General features: G+C 27.0%; 1 protein-coding gene across 3 annotated transcripts; it reads right to left on the reverse strand.

Annotated features, from left to right (window-relative positions):
• Nucleotides 1-531: 531 nt before the first annotated feature.
• On the reverse strand, nt 532-14,642 carry LOC129976216 (protein SSUH2 homolog). 3 transcript variants are annotated; one of them, XM_056089671.1, is made up of 11 exons: nt 14,567-14,642; nt 12,507-12,617; nt 12,286-12,352; nt 10,444-10,573; nt 10,263-10,323; nt 9,460-9,635; nt 4,484-4,566; nt 3,117-3,212; nt 1,989-2,091; nt 1,122-1,226; nt 532-736 (listed from the first exon to the last, which is right to left on the reverse strand). In XM_056089671.1, the coding sequence occupies exons 2-11, from the start codon at nt 12,547-12,549 to the stop codon at nt 596-598; spliced, it is 1,005 nt and encodes a 334-aa protein (XP_055945646.1). In that variant the 5' UTR covers nt 12,550-12,617; nt 14,567-14,642; the 3' UTR covers nt 532-595. The 3 variants fall into 3 exon arrangements, with proteins under 3 accessions (XP_055945646.1, XP_055945654.1, XP_055945663.1); XM_056089679.1 differs by lacking the exon at nt 14,567-14,642 and adding an exon at nt 13,747-13,764; XM_056089688.1 differs by lacking the exon at nt 12,507-12,617 and having other exon boundaries at nt 14,567-14,641.
• Nucleotides 14,643-17,222: the final 2,580 nt, after the last annotated feature.

Below are 17,222 nucleotides of genomic sequence, written 5' to 3' on the forward strand. Positions count from 1 at the left end.
ACACAATAAAAAAGTAAATTTTTATGATAGTATAAAAATAATTTTTGTGGGATGACATTTTTCAGAAAAAGCAATTGAATACCACAAAATCCTTATTTAATTTTTAAATAATTTACTTTTTTTATTAATTTGTGGAATTGAGAAAAATTTGATAATGATTTTCATTTTGTGTTAATAAGCACATGTGACAAATATTATTAAGCTTTTTCAAAATCTGGTGATTTGTATAAGAGATATACAAACATTCATTTATATATAAATTTTTTGTGTAAACTATTACTTCTAAATACTTTAATCTGGATACTGCATCTTGTATATAAATGATTCTTCCTATTCAACAAAATAAATGAATTAATATTCTCTAATGTGTTCTGTATTATTTTGAAAATCCAAGAGAATATTATAAAAATTAATTTCCCATTCACTAATTAAAGTACGTACTTTGAATAAAATTCTACATAATACTTCAAGTAAAAAAACTCAATCAAAACTTTATTCATAAAGTCTGAAAACTAGATATCAAATCTTGTTTTGAAATTTATTAACTCGTCATTGAAAATATAGCTGCACTCAAGAAATGAAATATTGCAATCTATCAACTACAAGCACAGAAACAACGCTCAGGATAATCTTTGAAGTACACGGTCTTTTGCAAGCCATAGATGTAGAATTCTCCGTTCTTATTGTTCCAAGTGTAAGAGATTTTTGTGTAAGGAATTGCTCGAAGACTGTGCCGCTGAAAAATGTAAACGAAAACAAAATCAAATTATTAATCTGCTGTCATTTTTTATTATAAGTACAAATTTTTTTTCAAGAGAATGACTAAATAGCTGTTGCATTAGTCGTAAGGTAATAAATAAAAAAAAAATAGGAATAAAAATTAAAAGTTGAGGAAAATAAAAAAGTTATTTTTGGAAACGATAATGCATTAACGTGAATTCAAAATAGCTTTCACACACACATACAAAAAAAATTCCTTTGGAATTGATTTATTTTCTGAAATATTTTCTTAAGTATTAATAATAGCAATAAGGAAGAATTCCTTCATGCTTATTTGTCTTCTAAGAAAGTATGCGTAAAGAAAAAAAGATAAAAATATCAAATGAATTAAGCATTATTACCTGAGCTATAATTCTTTCATCTGTGAATGATTGTCTGTGTTTTGCGATTAAAGCTGTAGAGGCTTCATTCACTTCGCTGTTCAGAGACAAATGGACAGGATCAACCTGCAAAGAATATTCCGATAGATTCAACAATTAAAATGTATATTTATATTTCAGACTGTTTGCTTGAAATTCTACTGTATCGTTTTCAACATAAAAATCAGAAAATTATTAGAATATCAAGGATTTTATATATTTACAGCAACATCTTCCGAAATCTTCATTTACATCATTCATTTATGCTTTTAAGCTTGAATACCATAAAATGAAAAAGCTTAATATTTGACAAATTTCTCAGTTATATTTTATATTCTATTAAATGTCGGTTTTCTAAAGTTTTTTGTTTTATGACATTCAGTCGTTTTACTATTCAAACATGATTCCCTTGATTAGTCAATGGGAAATTAAATTTAATAGTTCTATGTGCAACCATTATCTTCGATTACCTCAGATTCAATATTGCAACTTTTATTATAAAAAGTAATTGCAAAAGGAACTCTAAAATGGGAATAGAAAATTAAAGATGGACTTGGATAAATTAGTACTGGATAATATATTTTCATTTCTAAAACGACTTGTATAATTTCATTTAGCGTTTTTCAACAATAGTGGTTAGTTACAAACTGGCAGATATACAGGCGTAATCTCCTCCCAAAAGAATTTGGACATAGAAAAGGAAGCAAAATATCAAAATGCCGATATCGAGCATTTCAACAAATGCTGCCTTTTCTATATCCCTCATATACGAAAAGAAAAACTCTCTACTTCATTCTTTACCAGAAAGAAAAGAACAACGGAAAGAATAATTCGGAGACATTACTTTACCCTGCTTGCACTTTCACTAAATAGCTCCTGACCAATAGCATCGGGGATCAAATCTGAAGGCAAATTTGAAGAATTTGATACGAAATCTTCTGCGTGAATTTTTCTGAAAATGAAAATTTAGTTAATTGCATGATGCCGTCCCTTGAAACCAGGTTATCTTTGACAAAAAAACATGATGTTCAATTTTTTCGATACATATAGCATTCCGATTAACTTTTTATAAATGAAAAATAACCACTGGTCTTAAAAAAGAAAAGAAACTATAATTGAATGTTCCTGAAAGTTAATGAAAACAAGTAATCCCTTCTATACTACTAATAAAGAAGAATGCATGTGTTATGAATTTGTATGAATGCGTGTATGCGTTATACAGGGCAGATCGCCTGGGCTTCGTCTACAATTTGACATATATATATATACCTTGGAGTACTGGATGATTAGGAGAGATTAGTGTTACAACATGCGTTATACAGGGCAGATCGCCTGGGCTTCATCTACGAATTCGACATATATATATATATATCTTGGAGTACTGGATGATTAGGAGCGATAAGTATTACAACATGTATGCTGTAAATTTCAGCTTTTGTCATTTTCTAGGTTATTTAATCTTTGAAAAGTCTACTTTCCCTGTAAACTCCAGATCAATGCTCAGTTATTTTTTTCTATAACTCAAACATATTTTTTTCCTTCTCTATAAATAAAGTTCGTTTTAACTTCCGCACAAAAACTTACATTGACCGTTTCGCTGGGTAATTTGTGAGACAAAATAGTTCTGATGTTTCAATTATATATCAGTGATACTAAACTATCAAATTTAATGTGAAATATAAATTCTAGATTCTTTTTGAAGATGATATAAATTTTATTTGGTCAGTGATTAAAGAACTATTCAAAGCGTTAAAAAATATTTGGATTTAAACTAAAATTTATAATTCAGATATATATCTTCGGATTCTAAGTAAAAATTCAGCAATGAAATTTAAGACAAGATTAAAATGCTGTACAAATTTTATACAGCCAATAAATAAAGCAATGCAGTTTTTTAAATAATGAAGCCTTTTGAATTCGTTACAATTAATTTTGATTTTACCTATAATTTTAAAACCATGTGATGCTTTCTCTTACCTCGATATTATTAACTGCTTTTCATACTTCATTTTGCCATTGCCTTTACAGGTTTTACATTCAAATGTACCTCTGCCTAATCCGCATTTCAAACACCTGTTAATTAGAAAAAGGAAGTGTTTTTTTTTACATAAAACGTCTTTATTGTATTCTGGAATTTATTTTAACAGAGAAATTTGATTGACAGAATTTGCTTTGATAATATTGGAAATTTGTTATAACTTTTATTACAACTGAATATTTCTTTATTTCTATTAAACCGATGAATTTCCAGTTTTAAAAAAAATTCTCCTGCATAAGTGAATTTTCGTCCCCCGCTTATGTATAAATTTATTATAAGGATCATTATAAGAAGCATAGTAATATTATTAATTTTTTAAAAAAAATTAGTATTACGATTTAAATTAAAATTTGTGATCTATTAATAACTTCATTGTATTACGGGTTAGTTGTATCAACGTTGTGACAGCTTTGCCAAGACATGATGAGTATCAGTAAAAGGAAAGATAAATTTTAATTAAATTAATAAATTAAAATGAAATAAAAAATGCTACAGATTTTGCTATTTATTATTATTATTATATGGAATGTGAGCTTGCAGATGTTGGGAATCAAAATGTATAAATGAAAATGGAAATACATTTAAAATAAGAAATAGAAATAAAAAATATATATAATGTGTTGCAACAGGTACCTTTAAAATTTATGCTGAATAAAAATAATGTTCATGGTTCTTCGATTTCTTAATTCTCATTTGGCTCTTTGCCAATTCAGCAGGAATCAAAATTCGCATCGTGGGGACTCGATAAAATATTTGTCTTGTAAAGATAATAATAAAAAAGTGTTTTTAAAAAAAAGATGTTTCGACGGTCCTTGTTTTAAATTAGAAATGCAGTTTAGAGTTATTGCATCAAAGAATTTTGCAAAAAGTAACAAAAATTAGAAATCGGATGCAGCAATTTTTAGTTTTATAAGTATTTGGGAAAAACTGACCATTGACTTATGAAAACCAGTATTTAGAAGTTCATCAATTTAGGATAGACAATGAGATTAAATTTCATTTTTAAGACATTTGTTTGTTTCTTTTGGTAGCGTATCTATTTCTTTTTTTACCGTCTTTAGAAATTATATTATTAACAAGTATATACAAAAAAATTCTCTCGAAACAGCACAAAGGGTTAAATAAAATAGTTTCTACATTTGAATTTAAAATTTGAGGTTAGGATGGGTCATTATCAGAACTAGATATATGAGAAATTTCAATGATATAAATGTGATAGATTCGTCTGGATATCACAGGTGCACAAGCATGCTTTATATTTAGTATTGCAGAAAATTTTCATTCAATTATTAAAATGTAATACTACCATCTTTTTCCTGTTCCATCGCATCCTCCACATAATGCATAACTACTCTCATTGCCAGTGCCTTTACATGAAGAGCAGGGTTCCTAAAACAGAAGGTAATGATGAATTGGTATGCAAAACAAATAAAATATAATTATTAAGATTTCTTTATAAGAAAACTGCAAGGTTCCTGGAAAAGGAGATTAGGACGAACAAATATGAAAAACAATTTATTTACAGGCCAAAGTATCTTCATTTAATACAGAAATATTAAATTTTGCAAAGAAATTTTTTTGTTAGTTTTAGTTTCATTAAGGTCCCCTTGTAAAGCAACACTAGAGCTATTTTGGGACGGACCACGTAATTCTAAACCATGGTCAGATGACGATGACAACACGTGATCTCGCACCCCCACCCCTCTCCAAACTTCCGCACACCACCAGCGAGAGGACGTTTGGCCCGATGGATTTAATGTGCACCCACCTTACATGAAGGTTCTTCGGTGAAATCAGGTCAGGAATCTGAAGCCCTCATGTCCCGAGACCGATACCTTTGCAAAGGCGAAAAAGCAAGGTTGTAGGATAGAAGATAAGGATGAAGAAATATATAAAACAAATTATTTATTGATCAAATTCTCTCTAATTCTGAATCAGAATTGGAAATTTTATTCAAAAACATAATAGCAAAACTAAACAGTAAACATGTTTATTTGTTTCTTGGAATTTTAGTGTGATCAGTGGCAATTTAAGAGAGGTATAAATGATTTATTTTACCCATTGGTGAATTTTTTTAAATTAATTATATGAAAACCTTTATGTAGAATCCTTTTTGTAGCTTCTAAGCCAAAGTATGTTTCTTCATTAAAATAGAATCGACCAAAAGGGGATTATTTTGAAAGTTTAAAGGTTAAAATTGCTTGTTATAAATAATTTGTCATTTAAATATGTCAATTGATTATAACATTGAATTTTTCTATGAAATTAGTGCGTTAGTTCTTTAGAATCTTGAAACTATTAATATTTAATGAAATACTTAATGTTTGTTTTTATATTCTAATAAAACATTTTTCATAATAAATTTTTAAACAATACTTTGTAGAATGACAATATGTCTTCTGATTGATTTCTTTGAATAAAATCATAAATTACAAAAAAGTAATAAAGGTAGGCCATAATTATTTATCACTATTAAAGAAAACAATATTTGTTATAATTTATGTTTTATATTTCTAGTGTTTCACTATTGACATCAATTGGGAAAAAGCTGCAACAGTAAACATCAACATTATAATTTGTAAAACGGAAGAACATTTATTATAAAGGGATTGACGTAATTATTATAAAGGGACAAACTCTTAAACTAAAAGGTTGTAGATTTATGCTCTTTTTAGTTACAAAAACAAATACCACATTCCACCCCATCCCTAATTTTTAAAAAGCCTTTGACATTTAACTAATATATTTTGTTTTCATTGATATTTTTTCAATCTATTTTATATAAAAATTCAAAAATATTACAATTTTATAGTTTTCCTAGAAATTTTATTCTGAACGTACTTGTATAACTTAAGAGGAGATTGGACAGTAAAATAAGCAAAAAAAAAAAAAAAAAATTTATTTTTTAATTATTAAAATATACGGTTAAATTTATTTAAAATACATTATAAAATGTAAAATTCAATAAAATGGATATTTATAGGGCTTAGAGAAACAACTATATTTTAATGACTTTTTGTTAAAACGATGTTATAATTAGATTTAAATATCTTTCAAATATTTCAAATTTTTGAGGAAATTGCGCAATTTTAGGAATTGCATGCATTTTAGCTTTTGGGTTCTTTTAGAAGTATAAAAGTATATAATTTTATTTCAGTAACATACAAAAACAATTATGAAAATTCAATATGCACCCATAAATATATTCCAAAAAAGAAAAAAGAAACATTAATTAGAATTTCAAGCATGCCCAGTTTTATTCCAAATAAAATAATAGTAAAAAAAATAAAGTCGCCTGGAATATTTTGGAATTTTTGAAAATTATATATTTTGCTTTAGAGAATTAAAAAAAACTATTTATAATTTGATACATGTGCATAAAAAATTTCATTATTCTAAAGGAATAATTTCCGAAATTTCCTAAAAAAATAGCCTACGTCGCCTTTTTAATGTAAAATCCTGTTTCTTCTCATGTAATTATAATGTTTTTATAACATTATAATGTGGAAAGTTTATACACCTAATGAACAATTGTTTTGATAAGTATTACCATTTGTTTTCTTCCTCGTTTTGATGTTTTTTGTGCATCATTTTACTTTTTTTTATTTTTTAAGTTATTATTTTTTCCTCTATTAATTCTTATTTATGTAATTAAGTTTTACATTTTTAAAACTATTTTATACATTTTATCCCTATGTAATTTATATGAAATAAAGTTTCTTTAATTATTAGAGTTTTGGCTGTGTTTTCTTGGGGGAATTTTTGCAAATATTTATTTTCAGTTATATTTTTACCTCTTTTTAAACAATTTTTCAATTTTTCTTTGCTTTATTGTTGTTAAGTCTTATTATTTCTTTAAATTATTTTTCATTCTTCTTTTTTGTGTGTGTGTGAAAAAGAATTATCTAGCACGAACACTGAAGTTAAATATTTGACAGAAGTAAGTCACATTAAATTACTTAATATACTTATTTCCCAAAATATTTTTGAGTGTTGAATAACTGAAATTCCAATTCCAAAAATAATTAAGATGAATATTTTTGTATTTTGGCTTGGAAATGTGGACTATGCAGCGAGTTTTAAAAAACTCTAATAGTAAAAAATTAGACGCAATTTGAACATATTTTCACCATAATTTCCAAGAACGTTACGATGCAAAATAGTTTGTATCCTACTTTATAATTAAAAAAATTCTCTTTTCTGCAATATCAATTATTTCGGTATATATTTTGTGTCTTTTTTATTCAATTAAAAACATTTTAAGTAAATTTTACAAAAAGAAAAACCGTTATTGAAGTTTGACTGAAACCTTTCCAATTATTGCGACTAATAATTAATTCTGTATTTTTTTCTATTGGTGATAATGAAAATATGAAGATTCAGATTATTTTTACAAAGTTGCATAGGCTTCAGTGCAAGACACGTTTTTAACATATTTTTTTTAAATTTTTGTACTTGCAATTAAGATTTAACTTCAGAATCAAGCAATGGTAAAAACTTTTTTAAAGGATTTAGTTTTGAAACAATGCTTTTTTTTCTAGCGATATATTTGGATATTTAAAGATATGGACAGAGAATTAGAAAAATGCATACCATAATGAACATAAAGGCATATATCTTCTAAAATAGCATGAGTCATATTTTCTATAAAATATTTTGTTGTGGAAACCATTAAAACCAAATTTAAAAAATATTAAGTAAAACTTTTCAGCAAACCATTAATACAGAGGAATTAACAGGTTTGGAAAAAATGGCGGTAACGAATAAAAATACACAGAATATACAGAAATACTACACAGAATAACACACAGAATATGCAGAAATACACAGAATATACAGAAATACACAGAATATACAGAAATACTACACAGAATATACAGAAATACTACACCGAATAATACACAGAATATACAGAAATACACAGAATATACAGAAATACTACACCGAATAATATACAGAAATACTACACCGAATAATACACAGAATATACAGAAATACTACACCGAATAATACACAGAATATACAGAAATACTACACCGAATAATACACAGAATATACAGAAATACTACACCGAATAATGCACAGAATATACAGAAATACTACACCGAATAATACACAGAATATACAGAAATACACAGAATATACAGAAATACACAGAATATACAGGAATACTACACCGAATAATACACAGAATATACAGGAATACTACACCGAATAATACACAGAATATACAGAAATACTACACCGAATAATACACAGAATATGCAGAAATACTACACCGAATAATACACAGAATATACAGAAATACTACACCGAATAATACACAGAATATACAGAAATACTACACTGAATAATACACAGAATATACAGAAATACTACACCGAATAATACACAGAATATACAGAAATACTACGCCGAATAATACACAGAATATACAGAAATACACAGAATATACAGGAATACTACACCGAATAATACACAGAATATACAGGAATACTACACCGAATAATACACAGAATATACAGAAATACTACACCGAATAATACACAGAATATGCAGAAATACTACACCGAATAATACACAGAATATACAGAAATACTACACCGAATAATACACAGAATATACAGAAATACTACACCGAATAATACACAGAATATAGAGAAATACTACACCGAATAATACACAGAATATACAGAAATACTACACCGAATAATACACAGAATATACAGAAATACTACACCGAATATACAGAAATACTACACCGAGTAATACACAGAATATACAGAAATACTACACCGAATATACAGAAATACTACACCGAGTAATACACAGAATATACAGAAATACTACACCGAGTAATACACAGAATATACAGAAATACTACACCGAATATACAGAAATACTACACCGAATATACAGAAATACTACACCGAGTAATATACAGAATATACAGAAATACTACACCGAATAATACACAGAATATACAGAAATACTACACCGAATAATACACAAAATATACAGAAATACAACACCGAATAATACACAGAAATACTACACAAAATAATACACAGAAATACTACCCCGAATAATACACAGAATATACAGAAATACAACACCGAATAATACACAGAAATACTACACAAAATAATACACAGGAATACTACCCCGAATAATACACAGAATATACAGAAATACAACACCGAATAATACACAGAAATACTACACAAAATAATACACAGAAATTTATTAACATAACTCGATTCAACGTCGATTTTTACTTACGTAGCCAGATCCCCAGCAATAGAAACAGCGTCTAAGTTTTTTACCCAAACAACTTTCACAATCTCTTACAAATACCGTTCCCGGCTTAGTGAGATGAAGTTCCGCAAAATCTGGACTCACTGGAAACTCCCAAGGATCATCAATATCTATACTTTCAGGAATGATGGTAGTTCCTTCTAATAACACAATAGAATATTAAATTTCAAGTATATTCAAAATCGTTTATTATCGATATTATAATACAAAGTAAGCTAAAATGAATGCCAGGATTTCAAACTTTATTATGCAAATGTGTTTCTTCCAGAGATATGCACATGCTATAATCAAATTTTGAATGTTATCCTTACAAATATTCAATATTCGTTCCTTATGTTACACGGCATATATCAAGACTGTGCAATTGCTATTCTTATTCAAGCATATTTCTTCTAAAAATTGGCAGGAAAATAATTTACCCCAAATTGACTTAATTGTACAGAAATTAAAAAGTTTTATAAATATTTGAGAAAATTACTGGAAAATTTATCGTTAATTAATTGTCAATAAAGTAAGTAATTAAATAAAATTAAAGTAATTTAAATGTAAGTGTCAAATGAATGCATCTGTTTAGCAATAAAAATAATACTTTTTAATTATATGCATTATTTAAGCAGAAACAAATAACAGAATATACTGAAATAGTGAATATTAAATTAACTGTCATTTAATAATCAAAACTGTTGTATATGTTCTTCAAGTTTTATACAGAAAAATAAGGCTTTTGCATGCAAGTCTTTGCATTATGAGAATGAATCTTTTTTTACCTTTGTATATAGATTTTTTGTAGGTTATTTCTCTTTTTTCACCTAGTGTCTCCAATTTGTACTGAAAAATAAAAATAATTAATTCTGCACTGAACTTATTAGTATTATTTGTAAAACATACTATTTTTATGTGAAGAGAATAGAAAATTGCCAGTTTCCGATCCGGCTAAATCTTACTTACATGATACGCGCAATCATTCTGTAGATCTGTCAGAATAGCATTTCGTATGAATCTTGTCCCATAACTGCAATTTTCATTGGCATAAGCATAACATGCTTGTCTAACTTCTTCTTCCGTCAACACAACCTTGCTAAAAATCCATATTTCAATTCACATAATATTTGAACTGCGCACAAAATATTTACCACCTACTATCCATTTATAAATTAGAATAAATATAATCATTTCTACCGTAAATTATATACATACAAGAAATATCCAGAAGCTATGTTCCGTTTTCAATTTTTGCTGTGGAAATGTTTCACACATGCACGTCCACTTAGCAGACTTACATTAGATGTAATTTTTAGACCGTTGAGCATTATTTCAGCTGTATGATAAGTGTTTAAAATGTTAAAAAAATTAAATATTCCGCCGATGCAAATCATCCGCATTTTTAATGTTTGTCACACTAAACTGATTGAAATTCATAGATAAATTTATGAAACTTGTGAAAAAATGTGATGAGTGATTCGATGATAGGGAGATAGGTAAAAGATGTGAAAATGTTCACAATGAGGAATGCGTTAGTGCTGAGGATGATGGTGATTCATTGATTGATTGATGGTGATCTGTTGAAGAGGATTAAGAATTTGAAATTCTCCATTACGACATCGTGAAAGCATTTTCCTCAAATTTTCTGCCAACGTCTACATCTCTCTCTGTTTCAAATCTCTGCTACAAAAGTATGCAAAAAATTCGTGTCTCACCATAAAGAATGCTTCAAAAATTATGCAACTGTGTTGAAAAATAATTTAATCACTCTGCCGCATTATGCAATAAAAAGGCTTTTCTAACAATCGTTTCCTTTTTTCTAATTTTTCTCGTGTCTCACTATGATGAGTGCTTAAAAACGATATGAATGCTCGATATATATAAAACGATATGATGCTCGAAACGATATAATGAATGTTCGTGTCTAGCTATGATGAGTGTTTAAAAACGATATGAATGCTCTCTCTATATAAAACGATATGATGCTCGAAACGATATAATGAATGTTCGTGTCTCGCTATGATGAGTGTTTAAAAACGATATGAATGCTCGATATATATAAAACGATATGATGCTCGAAACGATATAATGAATGTTCGTGTCTCGCTGTGATGAGTGTTTGAAAACGATATGAATGCTCGATATATATAAAACGATATGATGCTCGAAACTATCTGATGAATTCTCGTGTCTTACTATGAATTAAAAAAACTCGCGTTTCACTATGATGAATGTTTCAAAAATTACGCCAACTGAATTTTGAAATAGTATAATCATTATGCCTCATTATGTTTATACTATATATGCAATAAAAATGTTTACTACTCATGCAATAGAAATGTTTTTCGAACAACCTTTTCCTCTTTTCTGATTTCTTAACGGAATATAGTTTCTGAATACCCCTCGTAAATATAAATTAGTGTTGTAAATATCAAGACAGAAAGACCGTGTATGTTATTATCTTGCAAATAAACTTAATTATTTATGGAAAGATGACAGCAAATAGTGGCAGTCATCTCCTCGAAGTTTTCTAGCGTATTTGTTCCTTCACAGAAATATTATCTTCCTTTCACGAAGTTGTACGTCTTAAACTGGATAACGCTGTGAATGATCAGATTTGTGTGATCAGAATTCCACGCACGAGAGCTTTTTTCTTTTAAGTATAATAAACGAAAAGAGAGAATATATTTTAAAATATTTTTTTCTCAATTGGTTAATACCTAAATTTCCATTTTCAATTCATTTCAAAGTTTGCAAACAATGATACATATTTGATGTAAAATAGATGAAGTAGGTGGTATTTCTTACTTTGACGTTGCGTCCACTTGAGGAGCCGATGGACAAACAACAGTAAAAGGAGATCTTTGCAGCATTTCTAGAAATGTTATGCATCGGATTAATTCTTTTATATGAAAAAAATTAATTAACATAAAAATTCATTTAAATTGATATTTCTATGCAAACTTGATTGTTTTCAGAAATGTGAAACTGATATAAATTATGAAGTTATACTTTTGTATGTTACTTGCCTTTCTTGCTTTCGTTTGAAGTTGAAGCCAGTTTTTCATCCATTTCGATACTCTTCGGAATTTTAATGAAATTCTTAAAATATAATGTCTTAAATACTTAGTATATTTTTACTGAAAATAAAATAAAAATTTGTTTAATGAAAATAGAAAAAAAACTTGATTTACTTACAATAATTCAATTATTTCAAATCATTCATACATTAATAGGGATTTTTTAGACTACTGATGAATCAGTGGCGTCGTTTAAAAATTAATTAAATTCATAATTACTTGAATGTTTATTCACTAATAAAAAATTATACTGTTGAATGCCATTGTTATTACATTAGACATATTTGAATTCTAAGAAATTTTTAATCATTTGGAATTGTTGTTAAGGCATATTTATTGATTTTTTTTATAAATCTTTTAAAGTTAATATTATTAAAAGATGTTATAATTTATTTCATACAGCTTCCTAATCAGATCTCTCAATTCAAAGCCTTTTTGTAAATGATATTTTGAACACTAAAAATTAAACTGAAACAGCCTGTTTCCATTTTATACTAGCCCAACACAAACTTCTTGTTTTCATTTTCATTTATCGTTGAGAGCATCCAGTTGTGCCCCTCTAGTTTTTGCATAACAATTTTTTTGCGATCAAAAGGTTTAAAACAAACATTTAAGATATGCATCTGTTAGTAAAATTCAAAATGTTCTAATCACTTTTGTATTTAATTTATATAATAGAATTTATTTCACTTAATTGAAATAATGCAGTTAATTAACTTAATTTTAATTTATAAATTTAACAATTTATATTGTACTATTTTTGAATTTTAGAATTATTCAAACTCATGCAACGCTTCATTATTAACTACAAATTAAAACCAATGCATTTATCAAACACTGGTGGCCTTTGTCGACCAGCTGGTGCCCAGAAAATATTGGTTATATTTTATTTCAGTTAAATCTTCTTATTTAATTGTTCGGTATATAATTGTTTGATCTACAGCTATCAAATTTAACACATATATCCCTTGGAGCTTGGGAATGTTAGTCTCGGAACATTGATTATATTTTTATTTTAATTTGATGAATTTTGCTGTTTTTGTACTAGAAATTCCGAAAATGCTATTGTACAAAAATTATTTATATGCCCTGTAAGAAACTTTCTTTTTAATGATATCTGTTTAATAATAGTACAAATTTTCACTGAAATTTGAAAATTTTTTAAAGATTTTTTTGTTTGTATAATTACCAATAATCTGGGAAAGATGTATTCTATTTAATATCCGTGTAGTTTGCAAGACGAGTAAAAAGCTAATTTTCTATTTCGTAAACTCTAGAAAAGAGATAAACCAGACAGTTGCATTTGTAATAGCGTTATGATTCCATGAGATTCCATTGAAAATATTCATTTAATATTTATGGATAAAAAATATAAGACAATATGAATTTAGAACCTGACAATTTGCAGACTTATGACCATAGAATAACGTTTAAGAAATTTAATTTAAATTAAATATAATCAATAAATATTCCCGTCAAACCAACTGGTCGTCAGTGGGGGCTAGTTTTAAATAATTACCATATGGAATTACTTCGTTATTCAGGTTGTAAAAAGTTAATTACCAAATATATAGATTTTTAAAATTCGCATATATTTTTGTCTTGAAACAGCGATAATAATAGTAATAAGAAGCTAAAAAATCAACATCTTTAAATTAGTTCAAATAAATAGATAAATCATTATTTAAGGCAGGTAAGATGAATATTGAATCATTTTCTAACAAGATAGCAAGCTATTCGGCTAATTAAATTATTTTCTAAAAGGAAATGGCAAAGTTCGAAAGTATATAAAAGGAAAAAAAAAATAATCAACAATAAATTGACTTCAATGCGAGTTTGAAATCTATTGCAATGAGTGTTGCAATTGCAAGGATGAAAAAGAATTTTTCTTTCTAAATCTTAATAATCATTTTCCAAGATTTTTAATTTATTAAATGCTTTTTATCAGAGTATGAATATTATATTCAAATCACACATTTGAAAAGTTATAATAAGTTATAGTTTCTTACCTTTCAAAACTTTGATAGAGCTTTTCATTCATTTCTAATCTTTAGTCGCTTTTGTTCCATTGTTGCCAAATCCACATTTATAATTAAAAAAACACAGATAAGTAGTTCAATTTTTTACCAAGCTCGGTATAGAGATAAAACTGAAGATAATTTTACATTATCAATGAAAGACGTGACTCTTTGCAAACTACAATTACACAAAAGTAGTTCTTAACATTCTTTATAAAATGTCACTCAAAAGTGAGACATTATTTTACAATAGATTTAAATAACCAACTAAAAACATTTTACAATCTCCAACGATTGAGCAGGTGATACATAGATATTTATGTAACTTGAAAGGATCTATAATCTTATTTAATTCAATCAGTTGGAAATATTATTAATTGAAATCTTTTATTTCACAATATAATAAATACCAATAATTCTATACGGTACTTTTAAATGAGTTCCTGATTATTTTGCAATTTTTATATTAATTTTGAAAATCTATAATTAATATATATCTATGGACAGAGTCAAATGTATATTAGTTTGACACGATTATGAATCTTGAATGGGACTTTTCTGGGTTCTATAATACTTTCAAATTCTTGTGTGAAGCCACGTATTTTGGTCTTACTGTTTTGCCAATAGACGTACTCAAGTTTGAAATCCGACTCCACAAAGCTGGGTCCAGTTACAAAGCTGGGTGCTTTTTCGCTGATGTTATGCGAGAGATTGAAGACAAGGGTGTCAGATTAAATGCAAATCCACTTTCAAAAATGATATTAATTAAAGAATGATGATTAACGATATTTATTAAATTTATACTTAATGGAAATTGTTTGTGGTGGAAAATAACCACCTCTTGCCATCCGTTTTTTCATCTCTCTTTCTCTTTTTTTATTGGAAAATAGAAACAAAATGAGGGTGAAACATGAAAAATTCCATTCTTCCAAGAAAATTCTACAAAATTTTATTCTTATTTATTTTTTCATCTGCATTATTAAAAAAATATTTTCAATTATATCGATTTCATTCAATTAATTGACGAATGAAAAAAAATTGAATTTCTTTAGCAATACTTATATCTCTCTGATTCTCTAGCATACAATTCATTTGTAGCCCAGTTTTCTAATCTGAAAGAAAATTATTCTCCATAATTTCTTACTTCTAAACCATAATGTTTATTATAATAATTTATAAAAAATACAGATATTGAAAAATTAATATGTCTTTAAAATTTAGGATAAAAAATATTTTCAAATAATTATAATTATTATAATTTTTTTATCAAAATGTAACACTGAATCAAAGTTGAAATTCAGTATTTTTTAAGTTTAAAATTTTTAAACACACATTTAGTATTATGTTCAAAAAAAGTATTATGTTCATGTTGTCAGTTAATAATAAAAAATTATGACACTAGTTTATAGTCATTATGAATTTCCAAAATACCCGAAACATCAATATAAACTGGATTGCCAAAAAATTTAAAGGGAGATTAGTCATTGTACAAACTCGTGGATATGAGGCATGTTAATGTAGATATCCAAAGTATTTTAAACATTTTGTAAGCAATCTCTATCGAAATATAGACAGACAAAAATAAACATATTACGAATTTCTATACAGACATTTCAGCTCTTTTTAAACATCATCGTAATTCTCTGCTACTTTTCAGAATTTTTAAGAATTTCTTCCAATAATAATAATGACTTAACATTCTGCTTAAGAAATGATTATTTCAGAGATAAAATGAAAAAGAGAGCTGGTTTCCTTATGAATTTATTTTCATTCCATCTTATAAAACGAATTTGATAGTTACCAAGATTTGTCATACAGCTTAACAATTAATCGGATGGCATTTCCAGAATTAATAAATGCATCTGTAAGTGTTAAAGGATTTTATTTAACAATTAACAACATTAAAGTTGAATATTTCAGATTTTATTTTCAGACATAGAAAGCTATCATATTGTTTGGATCATATTTGCGTTTAGTTATTTATGTAAAACGATTTCATTGTAAACTGTTCCATTCCGCCAGCATCGGAAATAAAAGAACTCTTAATATAATTTTTTTGCACCAATAAAAAAATATTACTTATAAAAATTACAGTTACAATCATACTAATAATATTCTTTTGTTGGTGTATTGTATAATGATTGTCGAAACTTCAAAAGTAAGTTTAGAAATACTTTATAGATACATGTTCTTGATTTCGGAAAATGATTCCGCAACAATTCTAAAAACGATCACATATTCAAAGGGGTTTTTTAAATGTTTGTTTCTAATGATTGAAGATGATTCATTTACTGTAACTCTGTTGTAATTTTTAAACCTAAACTGTACAGTCGTACATACATTGCTTAAAAAAAGAAAGGCGGAATTAGTGATTCAGATTTCTTCGCATTTATTAAAACAATAAAATAAATTGAACCTCAACTCTTTTAAAAGCGACCATGGATTAAAAGATTTTTTTAACATCCTTGTTGCTATTGCTAAGGATGATTCAGTTCTTGTAACCCTGCTATAATTTTTAATCCTACATTGCAGAATCATACATATTTGAGAAATTTACTTATTGTCTCCTTTAATTAATCTTCAATAATACTATACATAATTAATAAAATTAGCTTCTTATTACAACTTTGAATTTTATTAATTAAAA

This window comes from Argiope bruennichi, chromosome 1 (assembly GCF_947563725.1).
Source record: "Argiope bruennichi chromosome 1, qqArgBrue1.1, whole genome shotgun sequence".
Lineage (NCBI taxonomy): Eukaryota > Metazoa > Arthropoda > Arachnida > Araneae > Araneidae > Argiope > Argiope bruennichi.